General features: G+C 43.6%; 1 protein-coding gene across 1 annotated transcript; it reads left to right on the forward strand.

Moving 5' to 3' along the window:
• The first annotated feature begins 9,790 nt into the window (after nucleotides 1-9,790).
• On the forward strand, nucleotides 9,791-23,457 carry LOC146194927 (glutathione S-transferase 1-like). The gene is made up of 5 exons (XM_084596155.1): nucleotides 9,791-9,993; nucleotides 13,900-13,958; nucleotides 20,451-20,592; nucleotides 21,393-21,563; nucleotides 23,160-23,457. The coding sequence occupies exons 1-5, from the start codon at nucleotides 9,853-9,855 to the stop codon at nucleotides 23,295-23,297; spliced, it is 651 nt and encodes a 216-aa protein (XP_084452281.1). The 5' UTR covers nucleotides 9,791-9,852; the 3' UTR covers nucleotides 23,298-23,457.
• Nucleotides 23,458-24,184: the final 727 nt, after the last annotated feature.

The raw sequence follows: 24,184 nt of genomic DNA on the forward strand, positions 1-24,184 counted from the left end.
TAACCTGATATGCCGGCATGTAAATGCGAAAATGCTCAAGCCTACTTTCACCAGTTGCTTTGGACTGCCCGCCACTCAGACAGATAAGAATCGGGCCCCTGACGCTAGCTGATGTTTTAACTAGGACTCGTGCTTCATGACATTATCTGGACGTAAAGAGCACGCCATTGTTCACTCTTGGACTTCCAAAATTAGCACACCCCTTTCCTTTATTTGAATGATTCTATTATCCTTCATTACATAACCCTGTGGTACCCTGATTCATTAATTATGGTTCATAATAAACTCCATCTCGATGTGACTTTTGTTGACCTGTATTAGTGGCGAGATGATGTCGTCCAGAGCATATAATTGCAACAAAATATAGAATAGAAAGAGGCGTCGTTGAGTGCATCGCAAAATAATTCACATATTTTGATACGTGCACTGGTCTATAAGGAGCCCACACTGAATTGCAAATGATACAGAAGTACGCTGAAGTCTGCATAAGATCGAAAATGTCGAAAGCCACTTTAGTGGAGTGTTTTCATGAGGTGTGTCGTCATTATGATCCCTACTAGTCCTCATTACTATTGTTGCTATCATCATTGTCAATTAAACGCCCCCTCAATGTAATTGATAATATCATAAATCTCATTGTCACTAACCGCACCGTCATCATTGCTATTATCCTCAGGCCAGACAAAGAAAGTTACGATCGGTTTCTCACGAGACCGGGATTGAAGCTTGGCAGAGTTGGTGTATTTCCAGGCACTAAAAAAAAAGAAAAAAAAAACAAACAAGCGCGGCGTTGCCTGGTTTGCGCGCTAGGTTGGAGATCGGAGGAATAGAGGCGCGAGTCCCGATATATACGTTGTTTTTTTTCCCTAACTCTTGGTTCAGGCGAACATTTCCGCCGAGTCTTTCTACAGCCAATGAGCCTAGAAAAGTGGTCGCCTTAAAATATGTGGGAAGTAAGGGAAGGTGAGGTGTCGCTAACTCAACGCTCGTTTCGTAGCCATGCATTCGTAGAATGTTCGGCTCAAAACCATCTTTATTTAGAAATTCACGTGCTATTTGTTTCGATAGTTTCACAGGCGTTCCGATTCAAGCGAGATGCAGTTATTTGATAGCAGCGGGATGTAGCGCATATTAACAGCATAATCAAGCCATTTTACTTTTCTGTGGTTATGGCCGTTTAACTAGTGCGTTGACAGACTAGGCTTGCAACAAATCTGCATACCATATTACTTCTTTTTTAAAAGAACCTACGTATAGTGTGAAAAGTGTATAATAACCTCTTTCTTTTTTACCTTAAGTAGTCCATTGATAACTGACAAAATTATATGATTTCAGGAGCGAAAGTAAAATCGACAGGCCGGAATTCACAAGCTCATGTTTCGAAATTCCCTAAGTGCGTCCGTGCCAATAGTTTTAATACCTTTAGATGTAAGAAATGGATAGAATATATCTGCGTATCCTTTAAAACCGACTGATGGCAACTGCCGCCATGTTCGTTTTATTTTCTTAAAGATCTTTATTTTCGTAAATCAGTCAAGTATTTCATCAATTTCTTTACCAAACTTGTCCCTAAATTTATTGGATTCTGTCATATGATTTTATCTTTTTCCATTCCAATTCTTCTAGTCACTTCACCACACCATTTTTAGCTTTAAAAGCCTACGCTTTCAGGAAGAGTGATTGCACAAGCATCGACATCCGGATGGATATCATCAAATTCGAGTATAACATGTCCAAATGTGTATTCGATTCACCGCTCATGTGTCATTCAATAAATAAATTTCTTTTTTACCACGTTTTTTCAGGTATCCGGATCAAGCTCCGAAGTGTAGCGAACTGCCTACTGAGTTACAAAATAATTATTTCTTCCTGAACTTCCGTTTTCAATTTCGACATAGTTCTACAATTTGAATTGAATCTACTAAATTTTTATCCTCTGGGTTATTTATCTGTCGATACCTCCGTCTTTCTTCCTGCTTACTGAGTATTTATTTTCCTAATATTTCCCTCTATTGTGAGTCAATATTTTTTAGGTAAAGTTACTTAAGAACTTCAGCTCCCAACCCGCTATTGTTTCCTTTTGGCAGACTTTCCGACTATTATACTACTAATTTGACATTTCCGTGCTTCGAAAGATGCCCAGCTTATATCTTCCAGTACCGCCCGTTTGTGGTTTAGTCGTGAGCATCGGTAGAATGCTATTTATCCAACAGCATTGCGATTTATTTAAAAGCCTCTATTTTACTTTTACATTTAGGACCGGAACATAATTTCAGAAAGTAAATCCAACAGCAATATGTCTTTGTAAACACTCCTCAGTAGCTGATACTTGCGGTACTCCCGTAATGCCAATTGCCTCAATATCCTGGCACCATTTCGCCATTTCGCTCTAACAGACCATTCGCGTTTTTATATGTATGTCAATTAACCGTTTGCACATCCCCCAAAAATATTGTAGTCTCCCGCTATATATATTTCATCGCATTGTAGTTTTTGAGCGCCTCTTTTCTGTTGTTGAAAATTACCAGCTCCGAATGAACAGCGCCAAACCTGGAGCCTTGAGCGTCCACTTCGTCTTTTGTAGGATTAACTAGAGTTAACTTATCTTCCTGGCTATAGCTAATAGTAAAATATAATCAGGTTAAATTAAACCGGGGAGCCACTGCTCTACGACATTTACGCTTAAGCTATACGAGATTAATACCTAGGTCATTTTCTTGCATCGTTCGTTTCATATTAGCTGGCTATTTAATAGGTACCTATTCAATAATTATTACCCTTCACTATTTCTACCACCGCTTAAACTTGACGAGGGGAAAATATTTTCTGAAATATAAGGATTACTTTAAGTCTGAATGACGTAACATATTGCTCGAAAACTATCAATATAAGCATTCGTCTGTTGCAATGGAGAGAACGTAATATACTAGACTTTGTGAGCTCCGAAAGAATAAACTGCACTTCCTCTGCCCTGGCAGCAATAGACAAAATACTACATTGAAACACTCTTTAGGTAGTCAAATACCCTGTGTGTTTTTTGTCAACAACGCAGGCAATATAATAATTTAAATAACCTAACATAATTCTTGTAGCGCTCATAACGGCAGCTTTATTTGTTTCAGGTTCAGTTGCTATTTTGCACTATTGAATTGTATTGCTGGCTGAAACGACCTTATTCTTTGTAGCATTAGAATGAAACGCCACGCCTGCAAAACTTTGTTGTTTTTGTTGACCTCAAAAATCGTAGTGTACGCCAACACTGAGGGACAGGCCAAGAATTGAGACGCAAGAGAGCTTTATATTAACACTAACGAAAAGAAAACAGAGGGTTATGGTAGCAAAAACAAAAGGATGGGAAGGAGGAAAAAAGGTCGTAAAGCACATGGGAGACTGAAAGTGTCGGATATGCAATCAAGCAATATCCGACAATTTATCAAACGAATAATTGAGATTGCCAAAGGAAATTAATATTTAACGGAGGATGAACAGGGCTTCGACCCTACCTAAGTATTCGGATCAAAATTGTAGTAAATGTGAGCTGTTCAAGCTTAGTCATACCTGCTCCAAAGTCACCTCCAACAAGCACCTTCTAAACGAGAAGGAGCTGGAAATGTGCATTGATTTCTGGTCCTCAGAAAATTCTAATGTGGGAGTAAGCGCGAAACTAGACCAGTGCAGTGGAAATCTACGGGTGGAATACGGGAGAGCATGCTTGTCAGAGAGACGTTAACCGGCCCCGTATGAAAATGTGTCCTTCAGCGCGAATATTTGAGGGGCTGATAATTCTTGTATCTTTAAACAAACTCCACAGCACTCTTAATAAGGCGGGAATACTTTAATAAGAAATGGTGTACGCCATTGAATGCAAGGATGCTCGAATAAAAACTGCGCACTATTGTGCCCTAATCACAATTACGCCTTCTATATAGAATATAAGAAACATTATTCGCTTATGAGAATATGTATCAGCGCTTTCTACCAGCGTACGCGTAGACTGTACATAAAAAATGTTAGAAGGCAATAACGTGTCCCGTTGCATCAGTCCGTACCTGTAACGATATCTCGCTGCTCTGATTTACCCTATAACCGAGAGAATAGGTATTACGAGATCACTTAGACAAGCCATTACATGGCTATCAGTCAAAACATTTAATGTCCCTCTATTGTTACCTGTTACCCCATCCATAAGTACAGGCCCCAAATGTCGAAAGAGAGTGAAAGCAAGGTGCTTGGGACGGTTGAGTGGAAAGCCGAAGCAAGTGACGTGCACAGAGATAAAGAAGCAATGACTGTCAGTGCAGAAAGCGAAATGCCTAGCTTGTGAGCAGCAAGACCACTGCGAAGAAAACTGGCTTGAAAGAATTTTATATAAAAACGCTGCAGGAAGCCTAAGGTTTTCCTTCTTATCGTTGAAGGACAACTCTTGTTGGAATCGTACCAGAGTTCGATGGTTATGACGCTACACTTGTGGAGATATCCTGAATGATTTTCTTTGCTAGGAGATCTGCACGGATCCCGCCATTTTCGCGGCAGGTAATCCTGTGATGTTTTAAAGGCAACGTCTGGTTTGTTGGCTTACAACTCTTACTGATTCTGAGTTGTATCTAAGATGACTTGCTTGTTTGCCCCATCGTTCAATGACTTTTATATTTACGATGTAACTTCTCTAAGACACGCCAAATTCGCCTTCTGGCCCAAAGGCCATAGGAAATTCTTGAATACTAGCCAAGGCGTGTCACGTTTCATTTGGAAAGTGAACTGAGAGATGTATTATATTAATCTGCACCTTACATCGCATTCTCCTCAACCGATTAAAGCCAAAGCAACTGTCGATAGGGAGGCGGAGCTTCCTGTGTTCACGCAAAGAACGGTCATCCAAGCTTTCCCAGTACTTGCAGAAACTAGCCGAGATTTGATATCAAATACGAACCGAAAAAAATTTCTACTCGAAGTATTAATTCGGTCCACCTTCTTTGAGGTGCAAATGCCGAGAGGGTGCAGGTCGTAGCTTCTGTAGATATTTCTCCAGAGTGTACGACGATCAGTGCGCAAGCCTAAAATTAAAAGCGCATAACTCATTTGCATGCGAACAAATTAGCAGATAGCAATGCTTTGAGCGAACGTCTTTCTGCTTGAAAATAATTACATACGTATAAACAGAAGACTGATAAACAAACAACAGCGCTCATGTGCCACCAATTATGATACTGAAGGACTTGGCCTCAATTTTTACAGCGATCCCGCCACTCTATGCTCTGCATGTTTTCTTGCAATTTATTTACAACGTTTCGTCGTTACCTATTCACTTGATATTTTCTTTCCGTCTCTATTACACCGTCACAAAATTCATATTCCCCGTCATAGTGCAAATTCGTATCATATAACGGGGAAGAGTTGAAACTAAAACAGAAAGAAGAATTGGGCACTGATATATTGAAAGCTTTTGAGCTCCATCTTTCCGAATCGGAGTAAAGCGCATCTTGCCGACTGCAACGGGACGCAACACGACACAGATAGAACGCGGGTGAAGTGGCCAGGCGATATGTCGCATACGCGGCATCACGTTTAATTTACCGATATATAATCTGCACTGAACAGCTTTGCGTAATGCAGCAGAAGATTGCGAGACAATGCAGGTAGGGTTCTTTTATTGCAGCCAGCTTTGCTCAAAATATTTCTCCTGCGCACCTTCCCTTCGCACTTTCACGCGGTTGTACCTTGCCATGTGACATTGTGAGACAAGCATTACACGTATGAACGAGCGCACGGCCGTTAGGTTACAAACTTTGGGATGCAAATGTTAGTGTAACCCTGGAAAAGCCCTATTCCATCATAGTGTTCGGTAATTGGAGCTGAATATTAAAGCCGGACGGCTGCAGCGACCCACTGCAGTCGTCCGGCTGCAGCAATCATCCCACTCGCCCAAACTCGCTGGTTTCTATCGCTCATTATATTATATCTAGAGCGCTATTTCAATTCTATAAGATAAGTCGATGTCGCTAATATGCAAACAAAGCAAAGAAGGGCTTCATCCTCGGGATTCTAGAAAAGTTTTTTCTTAGCCGAGAAACAAAATTGATACAGGCTTTCACTCGGTGTGCACTTGCCCGCTAAATGTCTACGTGTATTCCTATATGTTTCATTCCACAGTCACTGAATGGTAAACGTACTTCGACGGTCGCACTATTCAGCTGACCGTTTTAATCATAATACTTGTGATTTTCTAATTAACGTGAAAAGTTTTCTGTGTCCCTCAAACATCCACTTTTGGCGCAGTCGGTAATTTTTGTCTATTTATGAAAAGTAATGGAGAGAATATTTCCTAATGGCAGAGCATTCGATACAAGCCAAGCATGTTGCACATAACGTTCAAGAATCCATGTGCTTCTTCTCTGAGAGATACTGCAACCGCAGAAAACACAATGGGAACCAGTTGACTTTTATGTACTTGCAAGAACATCACACAGACACGTTTATGCACTCGATGGTTACAATGACCAATTATTCTACAGAAGGAAACTGCACTTTGCATGTTTCGTCAGACCGGAAAGAGAAGACTCCTGGTGCCTTTTTTAGAGATTGCTCCGGAATCGGCCCTGGTTCTAGAGTACTTTCCTCTGGCCAATACTGATCGTTTTCTTCCCAACGTGGTTCTTAGAGCTATCATCAAGTTCGTATGCGCCCACCAGAGATTCTACACAAGGTGTCGCTATCTTTAGCAGCATACCCAGTGATGCCGACTAAATGTTCACGCAATCGCTCAAGGTGGAGTGCATTTGTAACAAAAGTAATTTTTTTTATTTAAAACGTTTGCCATCAGGCGTAATGAAAAGGGAGCGGGGAGTAGGACGAACCTAGACGGAGTGTAAACAGGCATCCGTTAAATATTCGCACATGTTGCTGATAAACTGATTGTTTAGCGTCCATTTCCTGTAGCTTAGTCAAGGTCCCACCACAGGCCTAGTTTCCGTAGGTAGCACTGTCTCACGGATGCCGTAGCAGAGCAGGTCCACAATAGATGCTTCACATATCTCACAGTTCCGGTGCAGCACCACAATGCGGGGACTTTTCAATCACTTAAAAGCGTTCGTCACGCCACAGATGACGCACAGAAGGGGTCATAGCCGCTCCTGCCCGAATCCGGTGCACAGATACCTCCTCCTCCTGAGTGAGATTACGAGGGAGAGGGTACGAATACGGAAGAATTAGAGCACGTGTTCGCTGGCTCAAAGATTCTTTCTTAAAAACTATATTGTCGACCTTTTCTGAAAGCTGCATACATTACTTTTGTAGCACTACGATCGCGCTTGCGTGGATGCTATGGTGCATGTACTCTTCTATGAGCTCTCATTTATCCCCTATTATGCAGAATTTGAATGGATATAAGAAAAAGAGTGCTTGACCTCTTAGTTAACTTCTCCGTGATTATGACAAAAAGCGTCGTCGAGATTCGTAGAATTAAATAGGCGAGTTACAACTCGTGCTGCTATCATTCAATATGGCGCATGTTCTCCTTTTATTTTCGGCATTTTTATTATTATAAATGACTCGCACTGTGAGCAGTTTGACTGCCGACTCCACGTGTAATAATGACGGCTAATACGGTTACCTCGATATGTCGAAACATCACTTGACTATTTCAAGCTGTACAGATTACAGGGTTTTGTACAGCACAAACGATGAATTCCTAAATTTTGTTACAGAAAGAAAAATGTTACAGAAAGAAAAATGGTAGGTATGACAATAAGTGCAAAGAACCGAACAGGTTGAAAGTTCGACAGCCGAATGAAATTACGAAGTTTTTTGGAGTAAATCTGATGCAGTTAGCACAGGATCAGGTTACTTGAGCGTTGTAGAGAACATATTTTGCCTGAAGTGGGCGTATACAGTCTGGTGATGATGAAATGTGTTCATCGGGAAAGGTACAGCGCGAAAATGGACGGAAAACTAAAAGGGACGCAACCATTTGTTTTCGCCGTGTACCTTCTACTTCTAACCAGTACCAACTTGCCCAACTGGTTGCCCATGTTTGAAGAAATCTGGCCGCTATTCAAAGTTGCTCCTTACTTCGAGTTGTTGTTCCGTCTAGGTACGTCTGCATTTTTAAGCTATGTAGAATTTAGAATTTTAAAGCAATCCGCGTCTAACGCCTTCCGCCCATTGTGATGTTTTCCCATTTGCAGATACAAAGCGAATTTTGCAACTAACATAGTTTGGTAACCACAATAGCCCAGCAACTACTCGCGTGATGCTTTTAAAGCCATTAATGAATACGAAAATTATTCCGAGTTTATGTTTATCAAAATTTTATGGTTACCAGGACCTCCGCAAGTAAGGTGCTTTGTAGATAAGCTAAGGAGGTCGGATTTAGACGCCCTCAGAATTGGACCCTGTTTGCGTAATGTGATCGATGTGCTCCTAAAATTTTATCCAATGGGCTATGGTACTAGCGGAAGGAGACAATGAACGAGGGATGAAGGTCCACCGTGAGATCTGCTTTTTGTGTGTCTTCTCTTGTCAAGGAGATACCATGCCTATGTGCGTCAAGAGCCACCGGCTAGTCTAAGTTTTCACCATTATTATATGTAATGTAAATTCCCAATCAGAAAGGGATAAGAAGGGCGGCATCTTTCTTGTTCTTTCTTAGCCACAAATGGTCACAGGAGGCAACGCATGGTTGCTCAGTGCCGCAGGAGGTTTTCTTCGTAGATCAGGTTCGCTGGAGCAATATTTGTACACGGCGCGTTTCCAGTTTAGACATATCGAGCAGCAATCACACTCATACAGGCACAATCACCGAGTGCAATCAATCACAAGCAAACAAAAGAAGGTATCCAGTGTTATTCAAAATCCTAAAACAGCCCCTGATGCAACGATGGAATCTAGCAAATCGAATCTTCAGAGTACTCGAGGGGGATGCGTTTTTTTGAGAGGTATCTAATTACAGCCTTGCTGAACTAAATTATACATATCTGCAACAAAGTTTAATGGGCGACTTGTACCGCTCAAAATCTCGGCCTAAAACCATGTGTTCTGAACGCTGTTCACAAAGCAGCCAGCTGACTAAACAATATATGCCCGAATACGGTCCGTGAAGGAGCGGACACCTGGCCTGAAACCCGGGGTTCACTCTTTAAAATAGACCTCATCCAAGACACCATCCATCCCTTCGAAACCTGGATATAAGTTTCAAGCGCTTTGAAATCTTATGGCAGGCTCTTTGGTGAAGCCTATTCTGGGAAACAGCGCAGACACAGACAAGCACAAGAGAGGACCGCCAAACACAGCGCTAACAACTTAAACATTGTGTCTTTCTGCACCGGTGTTATTTATGTATATTCCTTCTTATACTTCTTCTGATGAGGGAGAAGAACATGCAACAGAACCTTCAGTTCAAATCTACGGTGGACGGCCTCCTCTTGGGCTTTTCTGTCTGCCTGGGCTGCTCCATAAATGATATCAAGATCAATATAGGGAGTGGCATAAAGCACATACAATAAAATTACCTTTGCACGTTTTGTGAAGCCTTTAAGGCAGGATATTACCACCGGTCCGCTCGTCTCTTCTTACAGCGAAAAAGATAGCATTGTGCGATTACGTTGCTCAAATTCTCTTTGAAGAGGCGCCACCTTGATGATAGGGGCCCACGGAATCTGAATCCACTTTTTTCACTCGACTGTTCACGTGCTAAGGGCACTAAAACTATTGTTCATACATGTCGGTGACGCCCCCCGGCCCAAGGAACCTTGATCTCCGGCGCTGCCTTTATAAAGAAGAGTGCTCCGCCGTTGCTCCCACTCCCTTTTGATCAGCAGTGAAAGGAACGACGCGGCTGCGCGCGAATTCGCCACCATGAGCATCACTCTGTACAACCTTCCCGGAAGCCCACCATGCGGTTTCATTCAAGCCCTTGCTCAACTATTAGGTATAGTGCTCAACATTAAGAACCTTAACTTTGCAGAGAAAGAGCACCTCAGCCCGGAATACCTCAAGGTGAGTTTTAAAAGGGCTGCATTCATACCGAAAGGTAACGTTTATGTTTTGACGTAAAGTGTCACTTATACTGATCACGTTTCACCTGTTTATGTGAGCATCTCTCTCCTTAAAAGGGAAGGTGCTAAACAAAGATAAAACATGCATTCAGAGGTTTCTTGTTTTAGCAGTGTCCTTTAAAGCAAAAAATATTGAATGGTCAGTATAGGCACGGTAAATTTTAATGAAAGCAGAGCCAATGCAATTGTTAATGTGTCGTAGCGCGCTGAGAACCAAGTTTCAACGAAAGTCTCTTTGTTGACCACAAGTTGGTCCCAAACTCAGCTTGCTGCTAACACTGGTAGGCTACAGAATCTCTGGCCAAGATTACGATTGCTTTATACTTATCGTTATCTTTACGATAATAGCAGCGATGTAGCTTTTTGAACCTGCTTTTTAAACAGCGTTAATTCAAGGGTACTAAAATCGGTGGAGTGAATGTAGACGCGTCATAGAGCAATTAAATAAGTTTTGTTCCCAATGCTTTGCCGACAACATGCATATCCAAAAGGTATAGTCAGACAGTAAATCTAGTTTGTAATTGAATTTAATATTGAGCCTAAAATATCTATGATCAAGCTGATATGAAGCGAACCATTCTATACGAAGCTTGCAATCTCTTACAATGTGCCTAGTGTAAAAAATATCGCACTACGCGATAATGTTTTCCCGGGCGCAAAATAAAGTACGACTCCTCCGGGTAGGACGATCTGGCCGACAATTGTCTGTGTAGGAGTGGACGGCGCGTCGGTTCGATGCCGTCGAAGGATTCCTGAGTGGTGCGAGCCAATTGCAGTAGCGGTAAATATGACCCGCGACACACACACCGGCAGTACACCGGATCAAAGAGAGGCGTGGCAGCTGGTTTCTTCATGGTAGGACGCGACGAATATCCAGATGGTGGTTCCGGGACGATGTAGCTGTCCGACGGCCGGAGCGATGTGCGATTTGATTAAGAGCGAGGATTTCTGCGCTGATGGTAAGAGAATTGTTGGCAACTCTCTTCGGGCATTGGTTGCGGTGTGTATACGGTCGTCGCGGCAGGTGAAGTCGGTGACATTCGCTGACATCGGCGGGCACGCAACCCCATAGAATGGAAGACCATATACGTCTCCTGCGAAGTTAATGGGCCCCGTAAGCAGCTGAAGTTGTGACATCTCATCGCGAACAATTTCAAGGATGGCGCAGAGGAGGCTTTGAGATGCCGATTTTTCAATACTAGCCACTGAATTGACATTCGCGAGCCGTCTAAACTTCGGTGTAATGCGGTGAGTCTTGAGAGTTTCGAAGGTACGGCAGTGTCGGATAATGTCAGAGACAAAACTCAAGTAGCCCTTGGCGAAAACGAAGTGGTAGACGTCTTCCGCAATGCCTTTGAGGAGATGGCCTACTTTATCTTTCTCTGTCATCCTGCCGTTGACGGTGTTGCACAACTTGAGTATTAGCTCGATGTAGGTGGTGCAAGTTTCCCCTGCTGCTTGGACCCTCGGAGCAAGTGTCTACTCGGCCTGTTTCTTCTTTTCAGCTAATTCACCGAAACAGTCCTTGACTGCTTCGACAAAACTGTCCCGAGTTGTTGGGGACTCCTCGTGGTTCTCGTACCACATCAAGGCGGTTTGAGTCAAGAAGACAACATTCGCTTGTTTAGCCACCGAGTCCCAGCGGTTATAGCGGCTCACGCGTTCATAATGGATGAGCCAGTCATCAACATCTTCCCTTGCTTAATCGGCAAAGGAGCGAGGCTCACGAAATGGTAGCATCACATTCGTGGTAGTCGGCGGCCCATCGCCAGACGGGGGAAGAAGGTCCCGTGTTGATGTTCGGGACTGCTCGGTAGTTTGCTGCATTCTTTCTGAAACAGGCGTGAGACCAGCGAGGTGACGGCTCCGACGAAGCTCCAGCCGTTGAGGATGCGTCGTGCAGGTTGTCGCACTCAGATTCTTCACCAATTTGTTACGACGGGGCTTTGACGTCGGAGCGGTAAACAACAGGTCGAGAGGGCAGGGAGCTCAGCTGGTGAATGGCCGCGCGTCCGGCACGGGAGCCTTTTTCCAACCTCTTTCTCCTTGGCTTGTGCTATAAGCTTCATCTTCTTCAGGATCTGTTACAATATTATCGCAACCTAGAAACAACTACCGAAATATTAGTGTAAAACCAATCTGAAAATACAATGCATGCCCGCAGCTAGAAAAAAAAACGAGTATATCGGTGCACTAGGACGCCTACGGATGATTGTTAAGACCTACTCGTCATTTCTAACAAAGGACTTTTCTTTTTTATTGAGGCATTACCTGACTATATCGCATCATTTGGACATCTGCGGAGGCACATTCTCTACTGCATTTATCATCAGCCGGGACACGTTTTAGTCACGACAAGTCTGCGTGGCACTCAGTGAATACCATAAAACTCGGTGAATATCAAGCATGGAGTTAACATCGCCGGTTTGTGGGATTACTGGTCATAAGATTAAATTTTTATGTGATAGTGTGTCACATTACTCGTGTCCTTGCTTGTCGGAAAAGGAAAGATAGGCATCTTCAATTACATGAAAAACTAACGCGCTATAGAAAATCAGTATTGCGCTGAGTCGGGTATACAAAATGTGCAACCGGTTCTTTCGAAACTGTAAAGGTGGTACGATTTGAATTCTAAAACAATGTGGAAATATGCATCGTTACATCTTTAGCAACGTACGGTGCACTCATGATTTTCCAGTGCAGATGACGTTATCAGGGATTCTAGAAATGCATAGAAAAATTATTGCAGCTCCCATAGTTCGAAGTTACGCTATGTGTTTGCAGCAGGGTTGCGGGTGTTAATATGCGCGCAAAGTTCTCTAGGTGTATCGAAGGGTGCGATGATAAGCTTGCTTTATTTTGGCCGCCGCTGAAATAGATAAGTTGTCGACGCTCACTTCCTAGAGAGCGTGTGAAGAGGGGAGAAAAATTACAATATGAGTACATAGCAGTAGATAAACAGCACTACAGGAAGCGAAATTCTCAATCATCAAGAGTTCCCTAGGCTGCTATTCTGTCGTCCAGTATATTGAAAAATTGTTTCACAGCCACTTATTTAATGGATACATTTGGCTGGGCTTTCCTCCATCGATTTCATCAATGCTTAGCTCTTTCGTAAAGATTGGTGTAAAAATTGGAAGTAAACTTCACATAAATACTACGTACTGACTAGTATAGGAATACCGTCCATGAAGTGATGGTTCTTGCACAGGTAAAATGAAAATATTCAGTGGCTTGCTTATTCCCTATAAACTGGCATTTTTCTTCTTTGCTTTCTTTTTCGAAGCAATGAGATGCTGCGGAGGGAGACTAAGTTTTACCAAGCGAAGCTCGCACTCTCGCTGTTAGAGCTTGCAGCGACCAACTCTATTCAGCAGCTGATTTGAATGACATTTATAAATAGACCACTTTTGCTGAATTCTTCAATAATCTGCGCTCGCAGCGCAGTGAGGGCGCACCAGATTTCTTAGTAACAGCTTCGCCACTTTTTGTATTAATGGTAACATAGACCGAAACTCCTCTCCTATAATTAGCAAACACAGACTTCCAGGTGGAAGTGGTCCCTGACTATTCTATACACCTGCACTTAAATGTCTTGCTCCCTCCAATGCTGACAATTAATTCGAGAACTTGAACTTTAGCCCGGGAACTTTGTAAGCGGATGGCACAAGGCTAACGTGCGCCTGCATTAGTCAGCTATACCCTGTTGAAGTTTGCGAAGTTATATGATGATCGGTTTTATTTCTTCGAAGTAATAATAGTTTTCCCTTGACGGAATGCGCATGTTCTGAATAGAAGTGACCCCGAACACAGCATCCTCATTTCTGCTCATCTTTCCCGACCACAGATTAACCCCTTCCACAAGGTGCCTGCAATCGACGATGATGGGTTCACGCTTTACGAGAGGTAAGCTCCACTGGTGCGATTCTAAGTTGCTGCCATCATTCGCGTTCTTCAGAGGCAGCCCAGTATTCGCAGGTTTGTTAAAGGTGCCCGCACTATTTCGGAGCACAATTTAGTCATTTGTTGGCTCTGAATGTGAAAAATTGAGATATTACGTCTAAATCAAGCCCAATGACTTATGTTAACTACATAAGAATGAGAGCCTTATACGACCTAGATGTTTAACTAATACCAATAAATGCGGGATTGAAAGTGTTTAGCGTAATGGTACGTGCGTAGTGCTACGCTCTCAGTCAGTTAAATTAGGTAACGAACACCGAGTAAGCGCAAATAATCGAAATAGGCAGAAAAGGTTGCAATTTTTATCATGAAGAAACGAATCTACAAATTTCAATGAATCTCTTTCATAGACAAAGCGAAAAGAATAGATTTTAACGGCATTTTGTTTGAGTATGAAAGCGTTAAACAATACTATTTATTTCGCCACGAGATTGGTAATTCGTGAGTGTAATATACGGGTACGCGTGGTAATCACTTCAACGAACCTCCACTGCGTGCGCAAAATTGTTGTTGTTTTTTTTGCTCCGAATAGCGTGCATTGCTGTCGAGAAGATGCTGTTTTCGTTTTTACACTTTCGGTAAACACTATATGTAATGTATTGGCTTCCACTCCGCAGAAAAACAATATAAAGTGCTTGAATAAAATTTCTCAGCGAGAATTTGGTATACGCGCAACGAAAGCACGAAAAAAAAAATGTTATTCGGGCTCAGCTTTAGATGCAGCTGCACATTTGTGTAACATGTAATGCTCTTAGCGGCGCTATGTGTGGCTTTTCAGAAAACAAATTTAGCCCAACATCATTCATTCAGAACAGACACGGAGGAAAGGGAACTACTGACGACACATTTTTTTTATCCAAAGAAATATGACCGGTACAAGTTGACAGTCATCACAATCATTAGTTGCGGTAGATGCCACAAATGAAGTAGAGTTGACTAAAGTGAAAAAAAAAAAAGAAACGTGCTGGACGTTGTCATGGGCTGAATGCGACAGAAGCGCAATATTTAATTTTAATATTAATGAAATACTCCTCAACGTGATATTGCTGTGCTAGAGAGATGTTTGGCAGACTGAGATAATGATGGTTGACAAATGAAAAAGGACGCATTGAAAACTGAACGTAGAAAGGAAAATCTAGACTTAAGCATCAGTGATGGTTGTGTACATTATCTGTAGCCGGTCAGCGTCCATAGTAAGCCGCGTACGCGTGTTCTGTATATTACCAACCTCCCTATGCAGTGTCCCCAATAAAACGCATGTATCCGAAAGGAGTCACTTTCAAGGTCACATGTCTGGGCCCTCATTAATTTTGCGGCATGCGCGATATCACGTATAGACCCCGGCACTGAGTGCGATCAGGCTGATGATCAGGATGACAAGACCCCTTGATATGGCGCAGCCGGGAATGTGCTAACTCGTGAAGTGCTTTTGGAATAGGAATCGAACGTTCCGCCTTCGTTGGATCACGAGTCAAGTAGGCTGCTTGACTCAGGGCTTTATATCCATGTCGAGTGGTCTCTCAGATTAAATGGTGTCTTATGACTGCATGACTCCCTGCCAGTATCTGCGAGAGAACACCCATCGTAGCCATCTCTGAAGGTATTGTTCGCTTTTAATGCTCACATTATATTTCTAGGTGTGCTCTTTCCCCTTACCTTCTTTTCGCGTCATACGTCGCTTTCACGTTTCATTCGCATTTAATTTCTCGGGAGTCTTTTTTTTTTTTACTGCCCTTTCCAACCCAATAGTTTATTGGGTTGGAACCCTAGCGGCTCTTCGCATATGAACGATCAGCGCAGCTGTACTAAACGTTATGACCACCAGCCGATGGAAAAGAGTGCCGCCTGCTCTGAAAATGTGGTTCGTCAGCAGCGAGAGCCTCTCTACAGCCAAAGTCGCGACTTTGTTAGTGAGGACTCTTATGCTGATCGCTGGCGCCCTCAACCTGTGTGCTACAGGTGTGGCATTGCAGGGCATATCGCTAGATACTGCCGCCGTCGTTTTCCAACCGTCCAAGATTACCGACCCCACGCGAACATTCACGGACGGCTGCACACCGAACAACAGCGATCCCCGACTATGCCTACTAGGGACTCACACCATTTGGCATATTTGCGGAATTCATCTCCTGCATCTGATCGTAGTGTGACGCCGCCACCCCAGCGCCCGCGCAGGTCACCTTCCCCTCGTCGTCGTTCTACCCCTCCGCCTCAGGAAAACTAGGGGGCGCGGCCGATGGAGGTGAGGCCGCCGGCGAGTCGATGACGTCCATTCCTCTGCCCGTGTTTATGTTAATGAACAAATTGGAAATGTTTGTTGATGGTGTGAAAACAATGGCTCTTGTGGACACTGGTGCTACAGTATCTGTTATGAGTTTGAGTTTTAAGAACCGTTTAGGTAGAAAAGTAATGTTCAGTGGTGACCGTGCAGTGTTATTCCGTGGTGTCGGTGGTGAACCTTTAGTTCCTCTGGGTGTGTGCTTCGGATATTGTTATTGGCGGCCTCAAGTTTAGAGTAGAATTTGCAGTACTGCCTCGGTCTACGCATGATGTGATTCTTGGGATTGATTTTCTGCAAGAGTGTGGTGCAACACTGTGGTACGGGAGAGATTGCTTTGAATCCTTCACTACTTTCGGTTCTTGTGGATGACTCGACACCTGAATTTGGAGCATTTGCTGTGGAAAAAAACACAATTGTGCCAGCGTTATCTGCAGCATTCGTGCGGGTTTTCTCTATTCTGAACCAGTGCGAGTCGCTTGAGGCTATAGTAGAACCTACGAGATTCACCTGCTCTAAGAAGAGTATCCTTGTGCCTCGTTGCGTCATTCCCGTGACTAGAGGCCGCACTGAGCTATGGACAGTGAACCACTCCGAAGAGCCAACTGTGTTGCCTCGGGGCCTAAAACTCGCCCGTTTCGAGGAAGGCATATCCGGTTCCGTCGCGGCGTTAAACAGCTCTGTCACTGAGCAGCAGGTGCGACCAGGCATGGAGACCCAAGTTACGGCTATGATTAGTAAGTCTCTTTCTACAACTGAGCGTCGTATTCTAGTGGAACTACTATTGAAAGACGTGACAGTGTTCGACTTTGCCAAGGATGACAATGCCACTGCCTACCAGTCGTATTCATCACACGATCAACACTGGGTCCGCCCCTCCAATACGTCAGAAGCTCTATCGAGTCTCAGCAACTGAACGTAAGGTAATAGATGAGCAAGTTCAAGACATGCTAAAGCGCAGCATTATTCGAGAGTCCTGTAGTCCTTGGGCAGCTCCTGTTATCCTTGTTAAAAAGAAAGATGGCACATGGCATTTGTCGATAAAAATAAATAGTTGTAAGTTTGCGCTTCATTCGTCTGCCGTCTTCCATTTGTCTCTGTATATCAAGTAGCGCAGTATTCCACAGAATGATCAACCAACTGGCCCCCGTGTTTGCCTTATTGGCACATGGAGGTTTTGTGTTGACTACCGCCGTTTAAATTCAGTCACGAAGAAAGGTGTCTACCCGCTTCCACGTATAGATGACGCAATTGACTGTCTGCACTCAGCTTCATACTTTTGTTCTATTGACTTGAGATCGGGTTACTGGCAAATCCCCATGCACATTGCAGATAAAGAAAAAACGGCATTCGTAACACCAGACGGACTTTACGAATTTAACGTTATGCTTTTTGGATTATGTAATGCACCTGCCACATTCAAGCGGTTCATGGATACAATTCTACGTGGACTAAAGTGGCAAATTTGTTTATGTTATTTGGACGACGTAGTAATTTTTGGCAAAACATTTAGTGAGCACAACAGCCGTCTGGATATCGTACTTAATTGCATGGAACGAGCTGGTCTTGTACTGAATGCAAAGAAATGCCATTTTGGCGATCGTGAAACAATTGTCCTCGGTCACTTAGTTGACAAAGAAGGTGTTCGACCAGACCCCAAGAAAATTGAAGCCTTCAAAAGTTTTACCGTGCCCAAATCAGTAAAAGAGCTGCAGAGCTTTTTGGGGCTACTTTCGACGCGTTATACCAAGGTTTGCAGACATCGCTTACCCACTTACGTGTCTACTGCATAAAGATACACCATTCAATTGGACCAGCGAATGTGACTCAGCTTTCCTCATCTGAAGTTTCTTTTGACCTCGGGCCCAATCCTCCGCCACTTCTGCCCATCAGCTCCAATTGAAGTACACACTGACGCAAGTGGTATCGGTATCGGCGCTGTACTTATACAACGCCATGGACGCAATCAGCACGTGATAGCGTATGCCAGCCGCTCGTTGAGTAAATGTGAAAGAAATTACACGGTTACGGAGCAAGAGTGTCAAGCCGTTGTTTTCGCTGTACAGCGCTTTCGTTTCTATCTGTACGGGAATGCTTTCACGATTGTGACCGACCACCATTTCCATCGCTGGCTCGTGAGTCTTCGTGACCCCTGTGGGCGGCTCGCTAGATGGGCTTTACGCCTACAAGAGTTTAATTTTACTGTGGTGCATAAAAGCCGCCATAAACACTCAGATGCTGACTGTCTTTAGCGTTTGCCGCTTCAAACGACTGATAATGACAATTTCGATGAATATTTGGCTCCAATTTCACAAACCTTCCCCGATCTCCGAGTTTTCCGAACCGAGCAACGCAAAGAAAAAATATTACCTTCACTGTTTGATTCCGCCAACGATCCTATGAAGAACACATTTAGCATTCGCGAAGAAGTGCTTTACAAGAAAAAATTCGCCTCTGGGGGAGCACGTATGCTTCTTGTCGTTCCGGAAAGCCTACGTATCACTGTTCTAGAAATGACGCATGATGACGCCACGTCTGGTCACCTGGGAGTGGCCCGAACACTCCACCGCACACAGCAGCGATTTTACTGGCCGAAGATGCGTTCAACGATCAAGCGACATGTACTCAGCTGTGTGCAATGCCAGCGCTTTAAGCTGTCGACTTCAAGCCCACATGGAAAACTGCAGCCAGTCACACCTCCAACAGCCCCGTTTGAGCAAGTTGGCATTGACCTTCTTGGACCTTTTCCACGGTCCTCTAAAGAAAACCGATGGATTCTTGTGTGCGTTGATTATTTAACCCGCTACTGTGAGACAGCCGCGATACCATCCGCTACTGCGTCTGAAGAATCAAATTTCTTACTTCGACTCGTCATTCTTCGGAACGGCCCTCCTGCAGTCATCATTAGTGACCGTGGACGCCAATTCACAGCGGACATTGTCGAAGAACTTCTTCGCCTCAGCGCCTGCAGTTTTCGCCACTCCACGCCATATCATCCCCAAACAAACGGTGTGGTAGAACAAACTAATAGGACGCTTACCACCATGTTGGCTATGTACGTCGTTGCAGACCATAAGGACTGGGATGGCGTTCTACCGTTCAATACGCATGCATATAACACAGCGCAACATGAGACAACAGGCTACAGTCCCTTCTACCTTCTCTATGCTCGCACACCTCGCTGTGCCCTCGACACCATACTGCCATTTTTCATTCATGACGAACCTCCTCTTGCTACCACACTCTTCAGAGCTAAAGAAGCCCGCTAGCTGGCCAGAGTTTGAATTTTATCTTCACAAGACCGTTCTAAGAACCGCTACGACGCCCGACACCAACAAGTTTCCTATGCTCCTGGGGACTATGTGTGGTTGTGGACACCTCTCCATAAGCGTGGTCTTTGCCAAAAACTGCTGTCACACTACACCGGACCGTGTGTTGTTTTAGAACGCATCAATGACCTGCATTACGTCATAGCACGCATAACGGCGAATGGTCGACAGTCACGGCAGTCGTAGGTGGTGCATGTAGCCCGCCTCAAGCGATTTCATTCCAGAGGATCTCTCTAACTCGCCCGACGGGCTTCCTCTGCGAGGAGGGAAATGTCACGCGCATTCGTAGAACGCCGACGGAAGATGAAGAAGAACGGTCGGGTAGATTGGTGAAGAAGAAAGAAGAGCAAGGGCAGAGGAACGTTTGTACGCTTCGCCGCAGTCCTGTTTGGACCGATCCCTGTAAATAAACCCCCCGTGCGTACAAAGCACGTAACAATATTATGCCGGAAATAAGTCAAACATGTTTTTAAGTAACCTTGATAATATATGCTATATAGGTAGCATGCTACAGCCGATAACCATTGGGGCTGCCCACTAACTTGTTAAGCGGCCTTCTTGATTAAAAGATCCGCTTCGGAGGGCGACACCTTTCAAAATGCGTCTGTTGATATAGTGTAACTTTACGCAAAGGTTAACAAAATATTAACAGTCAATATAGGTTACCAAGAAAGGCATTCCACTAAAAAGCACATGGAAACTAAACAATCTCAGAACAACGAACTAGTGGTGCAAAAGCAATATACTGCACGATTGCATGCTTTTAACACACGTGACAATAATAGACAATTAATTGATCTTTTATCTCCTTTTGTCTTAATCCGGCAGCGCTGCCATCGCCTACTACATGCTGCGCAAGTATGCACCCGAATCAGAGTTGTATCCGGCCAATATCACGAGCCGAGCCCGCATTGACCAGATTCTTGGCGTCCTTTCCAGCAACCTGCATCCCCAGTCGGCCGATTTCTACGTAAGCTTGCTCTCAGCAATTTCATACACGTCCGTTTGGCTGCGCAGAATTGTTGATTTCCTGAAAGCAGAACGTTCAAATTTTCTAACAACCTTTTTCTGGCATGGCAAAGATTATCACTTTATTGGTAAGTTTATACTGATAACTGACTTATACAGCCGAAAAGATGCACCCTAACGAATGCCGCATTATTGGAAATGCCCTATCTACACACTTAGGGTATTTTTAATTAGCATGACAGTATGGTGAGGTTGTTCCCGATGATGATAATTGTTCATAGAATAAATCTGTCAAAGAGCGCGCATTTTCCCCACTCGGCGGTTTTACCTTGCCCATATGCATGTTTTGTATTGTTTTGTTTGTTTGCTTTTTTAAAATAAACTGGCTTTTAAAGAGCAGTGGCTACGCCGAGTTCACAGAGTACGTCTGTTGGCGTGCTTTGGCTTAAATTGTTTCGTGTGGCAGACGTCCCTGACCAACAGCATCAGCTAAATACCAGGTTTATAAATTTAATGACATCCCTGGACGTCATTCGAAAGTCGGGCCGCAAAGAGATGGATGGAGCCGCATTGCAGATGTCAGCTGCCTCTGCGACTGAAGCCTATCAATGCATTTTTTTTTCGTCGCTTGTCAAACCCTACTCTTTGCTGAACACAATGGAGGTGGATTTTGGGATATAATGAATGGAAATGAATACTAAGAATATTTAATAGCCACCTGTCTGCTGCATACTCACGTAGGACAGGTGTAACATTGCCACGCTGCCGTCAACTCACAACTGCTTTCTGATTTCTACGCAGCGTCCCCGCTTCTACTTCCAGACCAAGCCAAGCGCCCAGGAGGTCGCGAAATTCGAACAGAATGTTGTTAAGGGTTTCGAACAGCTGCTCGGTGACGGAAACTTTGCTGTCGGTGATACTTTGACCATCGCCGACCTCAGCCTCGTTTCTCATTTGACGCTCGCTCTCGAGGTAAGACTCGTCCAAGAGTTGCCGAATTTTTTTTTTTTCAGAGGGGCGCTTGTCTCGATTTTATCAATAATTTGTTTTTATGCCCGAAACCTGTCGCTAACAACCTGAATACATTTTTAGCATTAATACGCTTACGTAGTTCGTACAGAGATCTGTGGAAGCAATTCGGTAGACGAGAGGTAATAAACTGCTTCCACGGTTCCTTACAATGACGTTCAGAAATGACTAAAAATTATTATAAAGATGCACTCCCTAAATTTACTACAGTTTTCCCTTAGTTCTTCGACCTGTCATGTTTCACTTGACCGTACCTTTTTTGTTTTTATTTAGGTGGATGAGTTGTATTTTACCTTTTATATTTATTTTATTCTTTACTTGACAGGGAGAAATACTCAATTTATAAGGGAGGGGTGAATTGCTTTTCAGCTAGGTTCACCGGTTGTCTTTTGCGCTTAGTATTTTGCTAACGTTAGACATTTCGAATACCACGCTGGAAACCTCCAGACTAGACAGGCAGAAATTCATTCAGTAAAGCTCTGCGCTCGGCAGAGGTGGCAATCAAGTTTTTATCGCGAGCTGGAATGAATGTTGTATTTTCGTCACCTTTTTGCGTGATTTCGACGCATTCAGAACCTCGCTTGTTGTGCAGAGCTGAAATCCTCAAGCTGTTCCTTCAATGCTCCGTTTCTCATTATCGTCTAGGCTTAGACCATTTATTAATTGAAAACATGTCATTAAATTCTTGTCCTAAGCGTTATTCTTGTAGCAACTACTCCCAGTGCAGTCAGCATGTTTCTCTCATGAGCGCAAATTTTTTCACAAATGGTATAACATTTTTACGAGTTCTAGTAGATCCTTCAATGGTGGTAATTATAGTACGCAGACTATGTTTAAGCATTCATTTCATAGCGTATATTGAATTTCTGGCTCAAAACTAAATATAATTGTTATCAGTTGGGATCGGCCGTGTCCATTTTGCGCAATTATACAGCATATACGTAACTTGAGCTGCTCAAAATATTCTACCGGAGGTTATCTTTAAGCAAGCTCGTGAAATCCTGCCTCGTCCAATTTTCACGTTCTGTAATGTTCAGGCTAAATTAAATAAGGCCACAGCTTGTGGCCTCACTGTTTGTCTTTTGCTTTTCTCGAATCTTTTGTGCTCCTCACTATGCCTTTAAATGGTTCTACTTAAGTTAAAGGGTTCTACTTAAGTTGAGGACAGCCCAGAGGGCTATAGAACAAAACATGGTAGGAGTAACATTAAGTGATAGGAAGCGTGCAGAGCGGGTCAGAGAAATAACTCACGTTACCAATATTCTAGTGGAAATTAAGAAGAATAAATGGGCATGGCCAGGACATGTAGTGTGAAGAGAGGATAACAGATGGTCGCTTAGTGTAACAAACTGTATTCCAAGGAAAGGAAAGCGTAGCAGGGGGTGGCAGAAGGTTAGGTGGGCGGATTAGGTTGAGAAGTTCGCAGGGGTCAAGTGGATGCAGCTAGCACAGAGCCGGGTTAATTAGAGAAATATGGGAGAGGCCATCGCCCTGCAGTGGGTATAGTCAGGCTGATGATGACTATGCCCTTCTTTTCAGATCGACTCTGTAAATACTGCCAAGTTTCTCAAGCTTCACAGTTATTATCAGCGCATGAAGTCCGAGCTTCCCTGCTTTGAGAAGGTGTTCAGGCCTGTAACCAATCATGTCAAGCAAGTCTGGGCAAATCTCAAGTAAACAAGGCTACCAAGGAGACACTCACCGTAGGAGATACGAACATATGTGTAAATACATGCCTACAGAACCACCATCTCGTTACTTCAGTGTTCACCCGAAACGTCATTGCATGGTGTGTGCTAAGGAGCGCAAAGCTTCAATAAAGGCCATGCCAACTAGACCAGTTGTCCTTATTTCAGCTTGGCGTATTAAGTTCCTAAACAGAACTTTCTGTTCTTAAGGATCGTAATATTTCACCGATGGGCATATATTTCTCACGGTTTCCGCTTGTGTTGGTTATAATCAGCATATCCACATAATATATAGAGAGCCAGAGATTCGCGCTTGCTCGTCAAGCACGTCAAGTGAAGTATGTACTTCATCCTAAATTGTTTTAGATAGTGGCTGTACAGTGCATCATGTCATCATTTTGCCTATGTCAGTATTTCCCTTAATATCATGCATTGACCATTTCCTAAATGAAATTTGTTTTCTACTCATGTACAATCAGTAGCATAGCCTGGTTCTTTTTCTTTCTTATAGCCTTTATATTCTTCGTGGATTGTCACTCTAGCTACTAATGAATATCTTTTACCATAGCTAGCCAAACAGGCAAGTACGTTTTTTTAACGTACTGGAAGGCCAGGTCAGCCGCAATGGCCCAAATGAACGGACCAGGCCCTCCTCTCTCGACGATTTTAGCAGCACGCCGATTAGTTTGGCTTGATTTCGGGGGATTTAACATCCCAAAGTAACACTTGCTTTCCGGGACGCCGTAGTGGAAAGCTCAAGACATCTTCGACCACTTGGCTTATTTCAACATTCTGAAGTATCGCAGAGTACATGGGCGCCATGCGTTTCGTCTCTGTCAAAACAGGGTGCATCGGACGGGATCGCTACTATAGAAC

This window comes from Amblyomma maculatum, chromosome 3 (genome assembly GCF_055883805.1).
Source record: "Amblyomma maculatum isolate TAMU_Amacu chromosome 3, ASM5588380v1, whole genome shotgun sequence".
In the NCBI taxonomy this organism is placed as follows: domain Eukaryota; kingdom Metazoa; phylum Arthropoda; class Arachnida; order Ixodida; family Ixodidae; genus Amblyomma; species Amblyomma maculatum.